The sequence below is a fragment of the Balaenoptera musculus genome, chromosome 2 (genome assembly GCF_009873245.2).
Source record: "Balaenoptera musculus isolate JJ_BM4_2016_0621 chromosome 2, mBalMus1.pri.v3, whole genome shotgun sequence".
NCBI classification, from domain to species: Eukaryota; Metazoa; Chordata; class Mammalia; order Artiodactyla; family Balaenopteridae; genus Balaenoptera; species Balaenoptera musculus.
In genome coordinates, this window is record NC_045786.1 from 60624595 (window position 1) to 60643976 (window position 19382).

The 19382-nt window shown below is 48.4% G+C and overlaps 1 protein-coding gene across 1 annotated transcript; it reads left to right on the forward strand.

The window, feature by feature from the left end:
• Positions 1-5741: 5741 nt before the first annotated feature.
• Positions 5742-18808, forward strand: LOC118890390 (cholesterol side-chain cleavage enzyme, mitochondrial). The gene is made up of 9 exons (XM_036843189.1): positions 5742-6054; positions 9568-9723; positions 11398-11597; positions 12608-12811; positions 13727-13884; positions 16857-17023; positions 17282-17360; positions 17871-18068; positions 18442-18808. Exons 1-9 carry the CDS (start codon positions 5786-5788, stop codon positions 18571-18573), a joined length of 1563 nt encoding a protein of 520 aa, XP_036699084.1. The 5' UTR covers positions 5742-5785; the 3' UTR covers positions 18574-18808.
• The last annotated feature ends 574 nt before the right edge of the window (positions 18809-19382 follow it).

Genomic DNA, 19382 nt, shown 5'->3' on the forward strand with positions numbered 1-19382 from the left:
ATCAAGTCATCTAGCTTTAGTTTGCAGGGCTTCAGAAAAGTGCAGTTTTAGTTCTCAATGATTCCAAGTCAAAGTAGGAGAAAAATTGGAAAAGTTTGGAGCGTTGTAGTCAAATCTTTGAGGAAACGATAAGAATTCAGGATACAGTCCCGTTTACTGATAGAAAAACAAAACCTCAAAGATGATAAACAGAACTAGAATCTAATATCCACAACCGTTGTGTTATAGTTTCTGCTGAAACACTGTTTTTTTTCCTCTCTTAAATCACCCATCATCCCAAGCTATTTTTCTTGCTGACAAATTTTGTAACAGAGATAACATAAACTTATTTGACTTTTGGTAAACCTGGGTAGAATAAAAGTTTTAGGTTTTAAGTTTAATGCTGATAACATTACGACATGCCTATTTAAATTAAACCAATAATTTAAAATTTGCTTTTATTTACTAAAGAGTAGTCCTACATCACATGAACTTGAAAAACATTTGGGTTCGTTTCTATTACACTTTTGAGATTTAGAAATATTTCATTTATAAGTGATTACTTTTAAGCCAATTAAATAAAGCTCTTTTACAAATTAATTTTGGCAATACTATCAAGAGGTAGAAAAATACCACACCAGTAATATACACATTGAGACCTATAGACAGACACAACCAGAGACCTCATAGCTTTCATTTAAAAATTTTAGTCATGAATCAGGCATGAACTAGAATCAGGTTGTGAACTAGATTTGGGGTAAGGGAGACTTTCCAGCAGTTTGTAGTTTTTAAAAGGCCCCTTTTCCTCTTTTTTCCTTTGGTTTCAAGTTCTACCTGATCAAATTAACTAGGCTCAGTCTCAGGCTATTGCGTGCTGTATTTATATTTCTGATTTTGTAAGTTTTGCAAGACAAAGACAGTTGCTTTCAATTCCCTAAAGAACTGGGCTTCTGTCTAAATGATATCAAAAGATTGATTTGCCCAACTCCATTTTCTTTAATTTGCGTCTTTGTATCAGCGAGATTTCCAACTAAACTAGAAATCAAAGGATTTTTATGTTCTACAACTTCAGGCTTCAGTGTATCATGCCTTCAAAAGTTTGCATGAGGCATTCAACAAAGACCCTCTTTCCAAGCGCACAAGTCAACACCAGACCAGTTCACCCTAGAGGCAAAAATCTTCCACTATTGCTCATGTTAGCACCTGAATATTAGTCCCCAGGTTTTACCTCACACTGTGTGGATTCAGGCAACCCTACTGGTTTCTATAGCATGTTCAGTTAACATTGCCTGAAGGTTGGATTTCTATGCCCTGTCTTGAAATACCAGGTGGGGGAAGCGTTCCCCAGTGAGACACAATGTCTATCCTCACAATACAATCAGGCAAAAGAGATGCAACCATATTACAAAAAGCCCATTCAGATACACCAATTTCCTTATAAACTTTCATCCCAATTCTGTTAACTCTTATACCTTTAACCATAGCCTCCATTAGGACCCCATCAACAAGTCTTTATCTTACCCCTGCTACCAAATCAAATTTGGGTCCACTTGCCCGACTCCATGGCAAAGCCAATTTACTGACATTGGGTTGTGGTGAAAGAAAGTACAGCATTTATTGCAGGGCACTAAGCAATGAGAATGGACAGCTTATGCTCAAAACACCTGAACTCCCCTGTGGCTTTCAGGGAAGGGTATTTTTTTTTTTTTGGCTGCATTGGGTCTTAGTTGTGGCACATGGGATCTTCGTTGCAGTGCACAGGCTCTCTAATTGTGGTGCGTGGGCTCCAGAGCACGTGGGCTCTGTAGTTGTGGCACAGGGGCTCCAGAGCAGAGGCTCTGTTCTGTAGTTTGTGGAGCGTGGGCTCAGTAGTTGTGGCACTCGGGCTTAGTTGCCCCGCGGCATGTGGGATCTTAGTTCCCCGACTGGGGGTCGAACCCGCTTCCCCTGCATTGGAAGGTGGATTCTTAACCACCGGACCACCAGGGAAGTCCCCAGGGAAGGGTTTTTAAAGGCAACATTAGGGGTGATGGTTGCAGCTTGTGGACTTTCTTCTGATTGGCTGGTGGTGAGGTAGCAGGGTGATATTTCAGGAATCTTTATCATCAGTCTTCTGGTTCCAACCAGTCTGGGCTCTACAAGTGGTCATCGTGTAGTCACCATCCTTTACCAGGTGTGGGGCGGTCTTAATTTCTGCAGAACAACTCTAAGATATGCACCAGATTGTTATCTATAGCCCTTGAGGAGGAACTAGGACTCTGTTTTATCACTGAACTCTTGTTTAAGCTACCATTACTTTTCTTGATTGACTGCTTTTCCTTTGTTTCTGCATTCCCTCACTTCTCCAATTAACTTCTTCTGCCTGCTCTTTGAAACTCAGGGAAGGTCTAGGAGACTAAAGTTTTTTCTACAAAAAAGAAGTGGGGGACACAGTGGGGTCTTGTCATGGGGAAGGCCCTAAGGGTCCTGCTCAGTTTTAATCTCCCTTTTTCTTTGATACGCCTCAATCCTGAGGGAAACAGGAATGGCACAAGAAAGGGAATAAAGTTTTGGATAGAGAGGTTAATCATAAACTTGGCAGGGGAACTCGGTTTTAGGGGGACTCGGTTTCACAAGGAGTCCCAGGAACTTTTTCCTTGTATCCCCTGGCTGTTTTATCCACTCCTGTATAAAAGGCTTTGGGTCCCGACTGAGGTGGGGAGCAAAGGCTCTCAGGACCTTTTGTGGCTCTTTAACTTGATTAATTGGTCTAACTGTTGCCCTAAGCAATTGCTGGTCAGGTTTTTCAGTGTATTTTTTTTTCTTCCAGCCTCTAAAATTTTTCTAAAGTAGGGGTAAATAGAGTAGACATGTTTGGGGCCCTTTAATGTTTGGGGAGATCAATAGGGGGTCCCTTTGGCCCAACCAACGTTAGGTAATGCTGTATTAAAATCTTTGTTTCAATCCCGTCAATGTCTGTTTTATTTATCCCATTTCTTAATAACCATCTAAAGATTTCCATTCTGCTGGAAGAGTCCAGTGACTCTTCCTTTCCCGATTTCTCTTTATTCCACTACTGTCTTTTTTTAAAATAAATTTATTTATTTGTTTTTATTTTTGGCTGTGTTCCGTCTTCGTTTCTGTGTGCGGACTTTCTCTAGTTGCAGCGAGCGGGGGCTACTCTACGTTGCGGTGCATGGGCTTCTCATTGTTGTGGCTCCTCTTGTTGCAGAGCACGGGCTCTAGGCACGCGGGCTTCAGTAGTTGTGGCACGTGGGCTCAGTAGTTGTGGCTCACGGGTTCTAGAGCGCAGGCTCAGTAGTTGTGGCGCATGGGCTTAGTTGCTCCGCAGCATATATGTGGGATCTTCCCGGACCAGAGATCGAACCCGTGTCCCCTGCATTGGCAGGTGGATTCTTAATCACTGTGCTACCAGGGAAGCCCTCCACTATTTTCAATATTTGTTTTATTTACCTTATTTTTAAATAACCCTTTAAAAATTTCCACCTTGTTCCCTAGGAGGGGAAGCTGGGATACCAAACTCCATAAGGCTTCCCAAACTGTTTTGTTTGGGGTTTTTTTCTCATTAGTGCGTTCTTAAAATTAGTTGTTATATTTCTTTGTATCCACCCTTTAGTTTGTTCTTTTCATAGGTACCAATAAAATAGCTATTTATGATGAGAGCTCTCTAAAATATTTTATCAATTTAGAAGTTTTTCCAATTTAAAGGATCCATCGTCTGGCCGTTGCCAAGTAGGGTCTTAATAGTGACTCAAACCAATAAGATGCAAGAGGCATCCTTACAAGATAGTGTAAAGGATGTAGCCCTCACAAGATCCAGAAAGTTCAGTCTCAAAAATAGTCTAAGAAATTAAAGACCTTTGTCGCATCACTAATAAAGCAATGAGGGTCGAGATGACAAAGGCCCCCATATGGACTGGGACCCTATATGACAAACTCCCCTGAGAGCTGGCATGGCTGGACAAAGAGACTGCTAGGAATCCCAGTCTATTCAACAGGCTGCCAAATGCACACTGATGTGTGCACCTTCCAGGTGGCAGAGACCAGAGAGACTATTCTCACTGGTTTACAAGCCAAGTTCTCAAGACATAGAACAAGATGAAAGGAAAACCTAATCATTTGAATGGTTTTCCTCCTTATGAGAAAGGACACCAAAAACAGAGACAAAGGAAAACAGTGACCATTTCTGGGAGCAGAAGAATCAACAAAGCAAGCGTACCCTGCCAAATTTCAAACCAAGAGTTACCCAATCCAAGGAGCTGCCCACAGATATTTTCTCCAGCTAATCTATTTTAGAAAAGAGAAAAACTCACCAGTCTCGTTTCCAGCAGACCCTGAAGGCAGAGATCCGGGAGACTGACATAGTAAGAATTCTTACATTCTGGGGCCTTTCGTCAGTTATCCCAGGGTCTCTTAACTGTAGCAGCTTTGGAGTGAGTAGCGTCCAGCCAGTAAAGTTGCATCCCACCCTCGTTGCCACCTGTTGGGGAGGAAGACGTTTTCCTCTACCCTTCTAGGTTCTTCTGGCTGGTCTAAGAATGAAATTGACATGAGACTGATGTCTCATCAGAAGAAAATAAAACAAAATTTAATAACACACCTAGGGACTTCCCTGGTGGTCCAGTGGTTAGGACTTCGTCTTCCAGTGCAGGGGCTGCAGGTTCGATCCCTGGTTGGGGAGCTAAGATCCCACATGCCTCGTGGCCAAAAAAACCAAAACATAAAACAGAAGCAATATTGTAACAAATTCAATAAAGACTTTAAAATTGGTCCATATCCAAAATAAATAAATAAATAAATCTTTAAAAAAAGAAAAATAACACACATACATGGGAGAGACTCAGAAAAACTAACTCGCCAAAATAGCTGAAAATGTCACCTTAAGCACCATCTTCAGCTGGAGACAAAAGAGGATGCCGGAGGTAGGGGTTTAGGACTTTGAAGGGACGTGGAGATGGGAAAGCAAATGTTTGGTAAATAAATGTTTGCTGGCCATGCAGAGACTATGGGGTGCAAGGTGGCCTCTGGTCTGTAAGATTCCCCCACCACACGTAGCCCATATTCTTTGCCGATGTCTCTGGTGATTCCTGAAACAGGCCCTCTATCTAACTTCTTCAGGCGGTTAAAGGGAAGGTCAGTTTCTTCCCAAGTCTTTTGGGCCTTGATTGTTTTCATCTTGAAATAATCTGCATCCCAAAGAGACATTTTGGGGTGGCAAGTGTTGCTACAGGACTATTGCCTAGGAGACAGCCTTTCAGATAGCTCTGAGGGTCTGCTCCAGAGAAGTAAGGGAGAAGCCACAATTTATATGAACTTTTTGCTGGAAAAAAACCATGTAGCCTAACATGAAAAGATTACCGCTAATCACAAACAACAGGCGTCTCAAGTTAATGCTTTTAGTGTTTTCTATGTAGGGGAAGGTGCAAGAATCCGGGGGTCATGGAAATTTTTCCTTAGATATACATCGTAACTCTCTAGGGGCCAGTATAATCCAAATGCTTCCTGTTTTTCTTCATCCTGGAGTCTCCCTCAGGGTGCACTGAGGGGTTCCCCTCAGGTGGGTGACCGCAGTGGCTAATGGCTTGATCTTTGTAGAACTGGAATGGTGGACAGCATTCTTTCTTTACAGTACCCGAGTCTGGGAGGGGCTATGCGGGCTGGAGTCAGCAGGAGGAGGAGGGAGGCTGACCGCTTTGTCAGCTTCTCGCTTAACCTTGAGCTGGTGGTTATAAGCTGGGCCCCAGGGGCCCAGGGCCAGAGTCACCTCGTCAGGCCCTGCTGCAGGAGGAGCAGTTGTAGGGGAAGCATGCTGGCCAGGGGGCTTCCCCTCCACTCAGTCCTGGTCAGAGGCTGCCAGCCCCTCCTGAGCACCCCGTGGGAGGGCCTGGGGCATCCCAGGGTGGGCACTGGAGAGGGAGCCGGCATCTCCACTAAAACCCCTCGCCCCTTCAACGAGATCCCCACCCCTGGTGACAATGGCTGGCTTAACCTATACCGTTTCTGGAGGGAGAAGGGCTCACAGAAAATCCACTATCACCACGTCCAGAACTTCCAGAAGTATGGCCCCATTTACAGGTAAGCCTGGCAGAGGTTGGGGGCTGGCGGGATAGGGCAGCCCTGCTGTGCTCCCCTCTCCTCGCATGGTCTGCCCTCCCATTCCAGGCTCTTGTTCACCTCTGACTTTATTTCTTCCTGCCTGGGGGTGGCAGGAGAAGGGATAAGGCTTCCCAGACAGTGGGTTCACTTCCCAGCCCTGAGGCCTCAACAGTCCCTAGGTCCTATACCCTTTGAAACTTTAGGGAGGTGGGAATGCTAAGAGAACAAGCCCTGACAAATGCCTCTCTGCATCCATTTTCTGCAGGACACCTTGTAAGGTAAGTTTATCATCCCTATTATCAGAAGAGAATGAAGTTCAGAGAGGTTAGGATTCTTGCCCTGGTCACTCAGCTAGAACCCTGTCCTGCTGGGGCGCTGGCCTCGCCCCTTGGCCCTGTGCAGCTCTGGAGCAGCTGATTTTGTCCCTTCCACTAGGCCTGGCTGGAGCCGCTCTTCCCCAAGCATCTGCCTAGCTTCCTGCCAGGAGGAAGGGCCTTTGGTCTTTTGACCACTGTGTACCCCACCTTCTTGCCCTGGGATGGGGGTGGGGCCTGGGGGCTGCCCTTGGTAGGAGGCCTCACTTGTTCTGGTCTAGCAGTTTCTAAGGTGGGTGGGCTTCAAGACACACCTGGGTTCTTTTCTGAGAGCATAGGTGAGGGGGATGGGAGGTGGTGAAAGTGGTGGTTGAGGGCAGGGAGGGGACACCAGGAGGGACAATACTTTACTTTTACTTTAAGTGAAAGGGTCGAGATGGGGAAAGGGCATCGTAGGACATGTTAGCTGGTTGGATAGGTGGGCTGGGGGAGGAGGCTAGTTTGTGTAGGGGACCAGCTGCTCACTCGTCAGGGTCACTTCCTCCCTCTCCCACAATGCCTTTTGAAGTCTTAAGTGCCTTGTTTATAGCTGGCTGGAGGCAGGGCGCCGCCCCGCCACCCGCCCCAGCCCCCCGCCACCCGCCAGGCTGAATGTCAGGCTTGGGAGAAGTTTGCTCCTGAGTCTCTCTTCCTTGTCTGTCTGTCTGTCTCTTTCTCTCTCTTCCAGGCCTCTATCCCCAACCTCACTTCATGGAGCTCTCTCGTTATCCCCTTCTTCCTCCCCTCCTCCTCCTTCCTTCTCCTAGTCCCTGTAGGAACTCTTTATTTTATAAAGCCCCTTTCTATTTTCTGACTCGCTTTCATCTGAGCCTTGGCACATGTCCTTAAAGTTGGTGCTATTATCCCCAATTTACAGATGGGAAAACTGAGGCCCGGAGAGGAGAAGGGTCTTACCAAGGTCACACCGCTCATCAGGGCAAAGCCAAGGCTGGAATCCTGATTGTCTAACTTCCAGTTCAGTGTGTCACTATTCTAACTATAGCCTTGAAATAACAAACTTCTAAATGAACGTGAGGAATTTAAAAGACAAGTTTTGTGGACTTTTCCTTAATACAAGGCTGTTCCTGTTCTTTATCAAACAATTTAGAAAAATTGAAATCAGATACAATCTCAGTTTTGATAATATTTATGTTCCATTCAGAATGTGAATATATTTATATGCTGTTTGGCATTGTCCTATAGCAATGTATGGAGGACTTCTTTTCTCTTTTCTCACTTTAAGATAATTTGAAAAGGCAGCATAGTAGCCCATAGTATGGATAAGGCATATTTTTTTAGCCAGGTCTTTAAAGTGGACATTTAGTCCACTCTAGGTTTTTTTTTTTTGCTATTAAACATCCTTTTCCATTTTTTTGCTATGAACATTCTCATCCATCAGGCATCATTGTCTGATGTCAGATAGCTGCCTTGGGCTAGATTCCCAGAGGTGGAAGTGATAATAACAATAGCAGTTCAAGGACTTTGCTTAGCTTTTTTTTTTAATGGAGTCAGTGGTTTGAGGCCGTGTGGCAGCTGGGAAAACACTGACAGGATTTTCTAGGAGGCCGTGGATTGACATATATACACTAATATGTATAAAATAGGTAACTAATAAGAACCTGCTGTATAAAAAAATAAAAATAAAATTCAAAAAAAAAAAAAGGAGGCCATGGCTCGCCAAGGAGACTTTGGGAAGGTAGGCCCAGGCTCTATGGGTCAGTGGTTAAAGCAGTGCTCTTTACATCTCCCCATCCTTCCCTTCCCCCTTCCCCCTCCCTCTCCTTTCTCCAGGAAGAGGGAGGAAGAGAGGGGAGGGAGGGAAGAGAGAGAGAGAATGAGAATTTGGCTTATACCTGTATGTTACATGATATTTTACCTTGAAGTGTACCTTTTTTTTTTCTTTAGAAATAAGTATCTTTTATTTTGCTATTTTACTCTAAGAACTTAATTAATAATATATTTAATTCCTTTTTTTAAACATTTTTATTGGAGTATAATTGCTTTACAATGGTGTGTTAGTTTCTGCTTTATAAGAAAGTGAATCAGTTATACATATACATATATCCCCATATCTCTTCCCTCTTGCGTCTCCCTCCCTCCCATCCTCCCTATCCCACCCTTCTAGCTGGTCACAAAGCACCGAGCTGATCTCCTTGTGCAATGCGGCTGCTTCCCACTAGCTAGCTATTTTACATTTGGTAGTGTATATATGTCCATACATATACTACCACTCTCTAACTTTGTCCCGGATTACCCTTCCCCCTCCCCATGTCCTCAAGTGCATTCTCTAGTAGGTCTTCGTCTTTATTCCCGTCTTGCCCCTAGGTTCCTCATGACCATTTTTTTTTTAAAGGGTATCTTGAATTAACTTTCTTATGCAAAAGGCAGATGCAAGTGAGAAGTAGAATTTTCTGTTGTTTCACAAACAGCTGTGCTTTAATACTATCTGCAAAGTGCTTTGAGGTATATTTATACCCGGGGTCTGATGTTTTACTGTAGTTTTATTTTAATAGCGACAAGGTACTTTGTTGGACATCTGATTCCAGGGGGCAGGGCAGCCACTCCCAGAACTTCAATCCTAGAGCCTAGAAGGCATTGCCTGGCCCGGTGCCTGGCCTGCCTGGCAAGCTATGGGGTCACTTCAGTACAGGGTCACTCCAAGCTGCCACGAAGGTGCCATGTTTCTGAGCTCTGCCTGGGTGAGAGGGTGGAGGGTGCTGAGAGTGTGGACACACAGGAAGAATGAACATGGAGGACTTGATGGTCCATGGAAGGCCCTGGGTAAGCCTTGGGGATGCGCTGAGGTAGGCAGGAGCCACTGTGATGATAAGATAAGCACAAAGCTGTCACTTATAGAATGTCTAACGGGAATCACACCCATAGACTTCATATCATCTTATCCTTCAGCAATCCTGTAAGACAGGTACTGCATTTATCTCCACTGAGGAAACTGAGACTCAGAGAGGGTAAGAGACTTAGATCACACAGCGAGGAGGCTGTGGAACGGGGTCCACTCCCAGGCCTGTCTGCTCTGCGCAAGGTGGTTACAGACGAGCCGAGACCTGTGTCCTGATTGCCCAGGCTGTGTGTGGCTCTCCTCAAAACCTTACATCACAGCACCCCTTCTCTGCCCCTCCAGAGAGAAGCTCGGCAATTTGGAGTCAGTTTATATCATCGACCCTGAAGATGTGGCCCTTCTCTTTAAGTTCGAGGGACCCAACCCAGAACGATACAACATCCCACCCTGGGTTGCCTATCACCAGTATTACCAGAAACCCATCGGGGTCCTGTTGAAGTGAGTCTTGGGCCAATTCCCAGGGGCTGGAGGGAGATGATGGGCAGCTGTGGCGAGAGCAGAGGCTGGGGGTGAGGGGCTGGGGCCATGCGTGCCCTGCCCTTTCTTTCTAGCGGGGGCCTCTAGACAAATCCCTGTCATCTTCCTGCCTCCATAAGACAGATGCTGGGGATGGTGAACTGCCCTGCCAACCTTCAGCGACATGGTCAGGCAGAAGATCTTACTGAGTAATTAAAGACCTTGAAAAGTTCTCATTTACTGGTTCATTTATTAAGTCCCATTTTATTGAGTGCCTACTATGTACCGGTCCTTGTGCTGGGTTCTGAGTCACAAGTAGGGCAGGGCCCTGCCACTGTGAGTCCCTTATAGCCTAAAGAAACAGTGAGAAACATGAACAAATCAGTGTATTTAAATGTAATAGGTACCGTTTTCCACCAAATTGCTCATCAAAAATTTAAAATGTGACCATAGCAAGTGTTGGTGAGGATATAGAGCAACTAGAACGCTCATAGCTTGCTAGTGGGGCTGGAAACTGATGCCACCACTTTGGAAAATGGTTGGACATTACTTCCTGCAGTTGAATATTCACATGCTTATAATGCAGCAGTTCTGCTCTCAAGGATATACTCCAAAGAATATCCTGCCCCCCGAGGCGGACATGTACTAGAATGTTTGCAACACGGTTGTTCATAATAGCAGAAACCTGGAAACCACTTAAATGCCCAACAGGAGCATGAATGAATGACAGTGGCACACCCCAGTCAAAAAGAACAGACTCAGTGACTCACAGTAATACAGCTGATACCTAGAAATATAAAATTGAGTGAACAAAGCAAATCATGACAGCTTTTATAAGAAGTTGAAAACAAGTATACATTTTTAAAAAGTATGTTTTAGAAATACATGTCGGTCAGATAAAACTATATACAAAAGCAAACAAGGGATTCAGGTTGGTGGTCCCCTTAGCTGGGGAGGCAGGCTGTGGGAGGACCAGGTGGGCATCTGTAAGTTATTGTCAAGTTCCTAGTTTTTCTGCTGGGTGGTGAGTTTATAATAACATTCTTGTAAACAAACAAAGCCCCAAAACGACAAAGAGCGCTTTGCATGGATTTATTTTCAAGAATGGGCCATAAGCTGAGAATAAGAATGGGCATTAACCCTATTCTGGGCACCTGAGATTCCCCACCAATGTGAGTAATGGGACGTGTTGGGGGTGCAGAGGTTGGTCAATTGTGTCTGTGCAGGGGTCAGAAAAGGTGATGTAGAGGGACCCTTGAATGGTAGGAGGTGAGATTGGCCAGGAGCAAGGGGAAGTGGTGAGGAGGGCAGGCCTGTAGCAGAGGCAAAGACTAGAGGGTTTGAAAGTTGCTTAAAGGCTCTAAGAATATGATTTCCTGGCTTGAAGCAGCAGCAGCAGAGAGAGTAGAGCAGGGTTGGGGTTTTGTTCTCCTTCAGCCTCTTTTTTTCCTGTCACACACCTCCCCACTTCTGTCCCCGCTGCCCCGCCCAGGCCAGGCAGAAGCTGGGAGGAGGTGAGGGCAGAGGAGCACGTGGATGTGAGTGCTGGGCTCTGAGCTGTGGCTCAGCCTCCTGGGAGAGCCAAGTCAGCCCCCTCTGTGTTTGCCAGGCCTGGGGTTTGTGACCATGAGGGCCCGAGGGCCCATGTTTTCTCAGGAAGGCAGGAGCCTGGAAGAAAGACCGGTTGGTCCTGAACACGGAGGTGATGGCTCCAGAGGCCATAAAGAACTTCATTCCCCTGCTGAACCCAGTGTCTCAGGACTTCGTCGGCGTCCTGCACAGGCGCATCAAGCAGCAGGGCTCTGGAAAGTTCTCAGGGGACATCAGGGAAGACCTGTTTCGCTTCGCCTTTGAGTGTAAGGGGCTTGAACCTACCTGGCCACAGTCTTGGGGGTGGGAGAACCCAGCATCCCACCTAGAGACCCAACACAGACCCTGAAGAAGTGTCGGGATTGGCTTGAGATGAGCCGCTGAACACATTCTCTGCCATCAGCCACCCAGGGTGAGCTGCATGCTCTCATCTGATTCATGCTATGGGGGCAAGAGTCTCTAAAATGTAGGTCCCTATTGCCACTTTCCTCCAAAAGCCAGGCTTGGCTTGGTTGGCCCTTCATTCCGCAAATCTCCCTCTCCTGGGACGGAGACCTTCCCTTTGAGGTCTGGGAGGGAAGGGGCAGGTTGGGTTAATCCGAACAGGGTATTGGAGGATGTGTAAGAGTTATCCAGATGGAATAAGGAGGTTGGACAGTGTAGGCAGAGGAAACATGCACATGCAAAGGCCCTGTGGCTTGATGGGGGCTCATGTGGTCACTTCAGGAGATTTGGAGTACCCAGAGTTTGGCATGAAATCAGCATTCAGATTCCTGACCCAGGAGGTAGGAAAACCTTGGAGTTGTTGTGTCTTCTTATGTCTAGCCAGAGTGGGCCCTGGATGGCCAATTACCAGGGATTGATGTCCCCCAGGCACCCATCTGACATATTTCAGGAAGTATTTAGCCACTTTGGTCAATTATAGATGAGAAACCTCTCTTTCCAGGAGGAAAGCCGAGAGGCTGCTGGGGGTGCTGGGGGAAGAGGGGCAGAGCAGTTTCATCCCAGCCTGGGCTGGAGGCTCTGCTTCCCACTCAAGTGATCCCTTTTTAGGGTCGCCACATGACCCTCTGAAGGACCTGACTGGCCTCCAGAAAGGCAGTTTTCCTTAGCCCTGAAATTTTAGCCCTTTGGGACTCAGGCCTCAGTTTCTTTACTGAAGGAAGCTGAGGTTGGGTGCAGGGGCTCTTATGTGTTGGGAGGGATGGTTTCCTGGGAGCAGAGGCTCTCAGATGGTCGGGTTGGAAGAGATTCCTCAACCTTGCTTCCCCTGCAGCCATCACCAATGTCATGTTTGGGGAGCGCCTGGGGATGCTGGAGGAAGTAGTGGACCCTGAGGCCCAGAAGTTCATTGATGCCGTCTACCAGATGTTCCACACCAGTGTCCCCATGCTCAACCTCCCTCCAGACCTTTTCCGTCTGTTCAGGACCAAGACCTGGAGAGACCATGTAGCCGCATGGGACATAATTTTCAATAAAGGTGAGGGTTGTATCCTGGGCAGCCATATGTGGGGGACAGGAGAGCCCTGTCTACCTCAGGAGATGAGAAATCCAGGCCTGGGGGAGTGGGGAGAAAGAGACAGAGGGAGAGAGAATGTCAGCTGGAAGCCCCAGATCTCAGCCTGCCTCTTTGTCCCAAGTTATGTCAATGAGCACTGGCTTGCCATGTAGAAAACCCACCCTCTGGTCAGCAGGGATGGGCATCAGGAAGGCCCAGGAACCCCTGAATATGGTGGGCTGAAGGCTGGCTAATGGGGATGATTAGATTTTTCTGGAGAAAGAGGATTTAAGAGGCCCATCATATTCTTCCAAGGAGCCCGTGATTCCCAACATGGGTTAAGGACCAGTATTTCAGACACAGCTGTGCTTGGTGACAGAGTAGGACTTTGGTGAGAGAGATTGGTAAAGGGTGGAGAAGGCTGATTGGGATGTGGTGAAGATGCCAGGCCTGGAGTCAAATCCTGCCCCTGCCCCTGACACCCTTGTGACCTTGGGCAAGTCATTATCTTAGATGGACTTCTGTTTCCTTATCTGTAAAATGGGGATGATAGCACTTACCCCAAAGAGCTGTGGTCAATAAATCAAAACAACAGATATGGAGGATTTAGCAGAGAGGGCTGCTCAGAAAGACGGCAGCCTAGAAAGTGCAGGGCTCTAGAATCCCAAAGCCCCTGTACCGCCTCCCACCAGAGATCATGCTCCTTCCCTCCCCTCTGCAGAGAGCCTCACTCTATTTTTTTTTTTTTTTTTTGGCCGCATGGTACAGCATGCGGGATCTTAGTTCCCCAACCAGGGATCGAACCTGTGTCCCTTGCAGTGGAAGCACAGATTTTTAACCAATGGACCACCAGGGAAGTCCTGGCCTCACTGTATTTTCTTTCTTCCTGCCCCACAGCTGAAAAATACACCGAGAACTTCTACTGGGACCTGAGACGGAAAAGAGAGTTCACCAATTACCCAGGTATCCTCTACCGCCTCCTGGGAAATGACAAGCTGCTCTCGGAGGACGTCAAGGCCAACATTACGGAGATGCTTGCAGGGGGCGTGGACACGGTGAGGACACAGTGAGGTGGCTGTAGGGGCACATCCTGTCCCTTCCTGTGCCCCTATGCCCCCTCCCACCAGCCTGCCTCGCTGTCTGAAACCCTGTCCATGTGGGGTCCATCTCCCTCTCCTGACTCTACTTCCCAGATACTAATCTCCTAGGAGGGTGAGGTCAAGCTGGTCATGCATGGAGCATGCCTTGAGGCTGATCCACCATTTTTTCTTTGCCTCTGAGGAGGGAGTGACTAGGCACACGTGGGTGACACAGCTCACTCCGAGTCAGGAAGGAAGGCAGGACCTCAGAAAAGCTGCCCCTGATGTCTGAAGGCATCATCTGTGCTGTCTCCCAGAGGCCGAACAATACCCCAGAAACTTCTGTTCTTTATTTTTTTTTAAAGGTCCTGGATGGCCAAGTCCTTTTTTTAAAAAAATTAATTAATTAATTAATTTATTTATTTTTGGCTGTGTCAGGTCTTCGTTGCTGTGCGCGGGCTCTCTCTAGTTGCGGCGAGGGGGGCTACTCTTCGTTGCAGTGCGTAAGCCTCTCATTGCGGTGGCTTCTCTTGTTGTGGAGCACGGGCTCTAGCGTGCACGGGCTCAGTAGTTGTGGCTCGTGGGCTTAGTTGCTCCGCAGCATGTGGGATCTTCCCGGACCAGGGCTCGAACACGTGTCCCCTGCATTGGCAGGCGGATTCTTAACCACTGCGCCACCAGGGAAGCCCCAGAAACTTCTGTTCTTGAAAGTCAAAACTTCTCTATCTTATGTGCCATCCCTTTTTCCAATACCTTAAACTTTCTCAAGCTAATGTGATGGTGAGGGTTAATTCTTTAGTGTTTCGTGGTTATTAGTTATGATTTGGGCAGTGAGACTATAAAGGTGAATATAGTAGACTTCAAATCTCCCAGATGGCTCAGAGAGGAAGAGTATATTAGCTTGCTAGTACTGCCATGACAAAGTACCACAGACTGGGTGGTTTAAACCACAGAAATATATTGTCTCACAGTTCTGGATCAAGGTGTCAGCAGGGTTGTTTTCTGCTGAGGCCCCTCTGCTTGGCTTATTGATGGCCGTCTTCTTCCTACATCTTCACATTGTCTTCCTTCTCTTCTTATACAGACACCAGTCCTATTCAGTTAGGGCCCACCCACATGACCTCATTTTACCTTAATTACCTTTTTTTTAAAGGCCCTATCTCCAAATACAGTCACATTGTGAGGTGCTGGGGGTTAGGACTTCAACATATGAATTTGGGAGAGACACAATTCAGCCCATGACAAGGAGGTAGCACGGACACAGATGACTACCTCACCGTATTATAGGGCTGGATGATGAGGCAGGTACCAGGTACTGACAACGCTGAGAAGAAGGGAGAGACTAACATGGCCTTGTAGGACAGGGAGAGTGTTCCATAGAGTAAAATCAATTTGTCTTTCCTCTTGTTGCCAGCAGGAGAGAGGAGGAATAGCATTTCAGGCCTGGGGAGAAGCACGTGTCATGCTTAGGTGAATAACTTGATTTCCTAGGTATCATATTTACATTGTGCTCTAATGGAGGCGTTTCTGTCCCTGGGCTGCAGATGGAGCCTCTGAGCATATTTTAAATATAGTTCATTGTCAGTCATGCAGAAGAGATCTCCGAAAAAAGCTCACCTACGCCAAAGCAGCTATTATTCTTAGGTAACATTTATTAAGCGAGTACTATATGGCAGGCAGGGTCCTAAGCTTTTCACATGTGTTAACTCATTTAGGATTCACAAACAACCCTTTTTTAGATGAGGAAACTGGGGCACAGAGAGGTTAAGGAACTTTGTCAAGGTCACACAGCTAGTAACTTAGTTGACTACCTTATTAAACAAGCATCTCCTGAGTACCCATTCTGTGTCAAGCCTTGGAAGTACTGAGACAAATACATGCATTTGATCTGAGCCTTGAGGAAGGAGTACACGCTTGCTTCCTAGGTTGGGGAAGGGAATTGTAGGAAAAGGGAGCAGCATGAGGAAGATTTCTGGGTTTCAGGAGCTGTGTGTAGCTCCGTGTGGCTACAGCATGAGGAGCATGTTGGAGAGAGGTGGCGGTGGGCTGGGAGCAACAGGCAAGTGTTGGAGGGGGTCCATGGGTCCGGTCAGAGCCTCTGGACTTGATCTGGGGACTCCAGGGAGCCAGGCAAGGATTTCAAGCCAGGAAGTGACTGGATGGCATTTTTTCACAATTGTTTCTGCTGGGAGGAAGAAGGAGCATGTCCAAACCTCTTGGACCAAAATATGGTCCTTGGTTAGATAATATGCCAACAACTCGTGTCCTAGCCCTAGGGCAGAGGGCTGTTCCAGCCCAGGGTCCTACCACTGAGGAATCTGAACTGTGGGGCTTGATGAGGGTCACTCATACCTTCAGTGAAAGTTAACAGTCACGACCTTGGGCTAATACTGAGATTAGCTGGTTAATCTCAGTATATACCACGTGCTAATTGCAATACTGATAGAAAACAGGTCTGGTTGTTCTGGTTTCAGCATTTTTGAGCCTCACTTTATGCTATGCTGCTATAGGCAGATGCTAAGTTTAGGGGGAAGTTCTACTGGGGAGAACGCTGGTCATTTAACAGGCATTTCAAGATGAATGGCAATCATTCAGGAGTACAACCGTTACAGAAGTAGGATTTGGCCTCTTAGGGCCTCTGGAGTCCTTTGGAAGAAGGCATTAGCTATGTGGATGACCCTCTACTGGCTGGGGAGATGGGTGGGCTCTGGTGACATGAGGGGGGAGGGTAGGGACAAGTGCTGCCCCAAACATTCCTGCCTGGGCCACAAGAAAGCTTTCTTGGACATTTGCCTTCTGAGTTGTGTTTTGCTTTTTGTGGATGGTGGTTTCTGGATACTGGGAGAAGGGTGGGGAGAGGTGTTTGGCAACGAAAATTTAGCCTGGGTCTAGGTGCCCCAGGAGTGACCTGTCCTCTTGGTTTTCTGTACCCTCACACTCCCTGCCAGACATCCATGACATTGCAATGGCACTTGTATGAGATGGCACGCAGCCTGAATGTGCAAGACATGCTGCGGGAGGAGGTCCTGAATGCCCGGCGCCAGGCCCAGGGAGACACAAGCAAGATGCTGCAATTGGTCCCACTCCTCAAAGCTAGTATCAAGGAGACACTGAGGCAAGCCCGCCACCACCTATGCCTGTCGCCCCCACCCCCCACAAATCCCTGGGCAGGGTCAGGGTGGTGCCTGCGCACAGGGTTACAAGGAGACTGGTAGCAGGAAGTGGGAAGTCTGGGGAAGATAGCTGGGAATAGGGAGAAGGGTCCTGCCTCCAGGTCCTCCAGGGTGCTGCAGCTGGGGCTGAGATGCCATGCTAGGTGCAGGACTTGGTCCAGGCCTTAGGGCATCAGCTTCTGAATGCTTTTCACTGGCAGACTCCACCCCATCTCCGTGACCCTACAGAGATACCTCGCAAATGACTTGGTTCTTCGAGATTACATGATTCCTGCCAAGGTAGGTGCAGCAGGAGGGCTGCAGGCTCTGTCAGTCAGACAGATGAGGCCAGGGGCAGCTTGCTGTTGCGTACAGATGGGGGCGATGGGGGCTTCTGTCCTGCCTTTCTTCCTGGAGCTGGCTGGTGGGGTCCTTGGTGGCAGTGGTCCAAGTCCGAATGAAGGGCAGAGGTGGTGGACACAGTGGGTGATGGTCTTTGGAATGTTGCTGGAGTGTAGGGTTAGGAGGGAGATCCCACTGGCTGCCTGGGTCTCTGGGGACCCTCTGGCGCTGAGGAAAGGAGCAGGACAATCCCTTGGGCCGTGCCTGGCCTAGTGTCTTCAGTCACTCCCATTTGACGGGCGAGGCTCAGGGAAGTGGGGGAGGCCTCGTTCAAGGTCACACAGTGGGCAGCGTCCTGTGCTGCACAGCTGGGTAGCCAGGCTAGGGACTGGGAGTGCAGATGCTGGGTAATGCTCCTGGCTGTGAGGAGGTGAGGCTTACTCAGACCTCTGCTCACTGTGTCCCCAGACATTGGTGCAAGTGGCCATCTATGCCATGGGCCGAGACCCTGCCTTCTTCTCGAATCCGGACAAGTTTGACCCAACCAGGTGGCTGGGTAAAGACAGGGACCTCATCCACTTCCGGAACCTGGGCTTTGGCTGGGGTGTACGGCAGTGTGTGGGCCGGCGGATTGCTGAGCTCGAGATGACCCTCTTCCTCATCCATGTGAGTCAAGCCTGGGAACATCTGTCTCCCATTACTTTGTCTCGCCTCCTCCACAATTCCCTGCTGTCTCCTCTCTGGGGACATCCACTCACCACCCACTGGTGCTCCCTGGTCATATGTTCCCCACAGTGGTGATGGGATGGGGGTGGGGTGGGAAAGGTTTTGTAGAAACCAAAGTGAAAGCCCGAACCAAGGGGACAAAGCACTAGTGACGTGTTCAGGCTCTGCGCAGGGTTCAGTAGGAGCTGGCAGTAGACCCCTTGGAGCCTCTCAGATCACACTCAACAGGCACTGCTCACAGGTGAATAAGCCTGGCCTGGGGGAGACAGACCCTCCCTGCCTCTCTCCTAAGCCCACCACCCCTCTTTCTCAGATTCTGGAGAACTTCAAGGTTGAATTGCAGCATCTCAGTGATGTGGACACCATATTCAATCTCATCCTGATGCCCGACAAGCCCATCTTCCTTGTCTTCCAGCCCTTCAACCAGGACCCACCCCAGGCGTGATTGGAGAGGTGGGCACTGCCCTTCCCGCCAGTCAGGCTAGCAGGGGTGTGGGAGGACGGCCCGAGGGGGTGGGGCCCATGGAAGTGTCGCATCTCCAGTGCTTGGTCCCCACCTCTGCTCCTTTCTGGCCAGCTCTGACCAGATGGAGTTGGCGCTCAGCCGAGGCACCCCTCTCTCACCCCACCTCTTCCCCCTCTTCTCCCATCCCATGAAGTCAATAAACGGCTGAACTCTGTAAAGTGTTTTCATTTCCATCTGACCCCTAAGGTATCCATCACTCCTGTAGAGATGCTCCCTGACCCAGATCAGCAAATAGATCTGAGCGTGAATGGGGAACCCAAGGCAGCTGCAGTTGACACCGTTTCTGCTGGGACCCGCCCACCTACGGCAGCTCAGGAGCCAGCAGGATCAACCTCCCTGCTGTTCCGGTTGGGTGTGAGGCAGAGTTGGTGGAGGGCTATTGCCGCTGCACCAGGAGCTACTGGCACAGCAGGCAGAGGGACAAAGAACTTGGCAGAGTTCTGCTGAGAGTACAGGGCAGCCTGAGAGGTGTGGGCCAATCTTGGCTACCAGGGCAGGCCCACCTATCAGGAGGCTCATATAGGGCTCTGCTTGGCTGAGCCCTGGGTGGGAATTCCCTGCGGGGTCATGAGGACTTCCTGCCAAGGTCCAGCCAGAGTCTTGGGCATGTCCAGGAACGATGTGGTGAAGAGACTGTGGGTGAGGGGCTGGCGTGAGGTGACCGACCCTGGGGACGAGAGGACAGCATGCTTCCTCTACCCCACCTGACCCTTCTCTGGGCTTCCCCA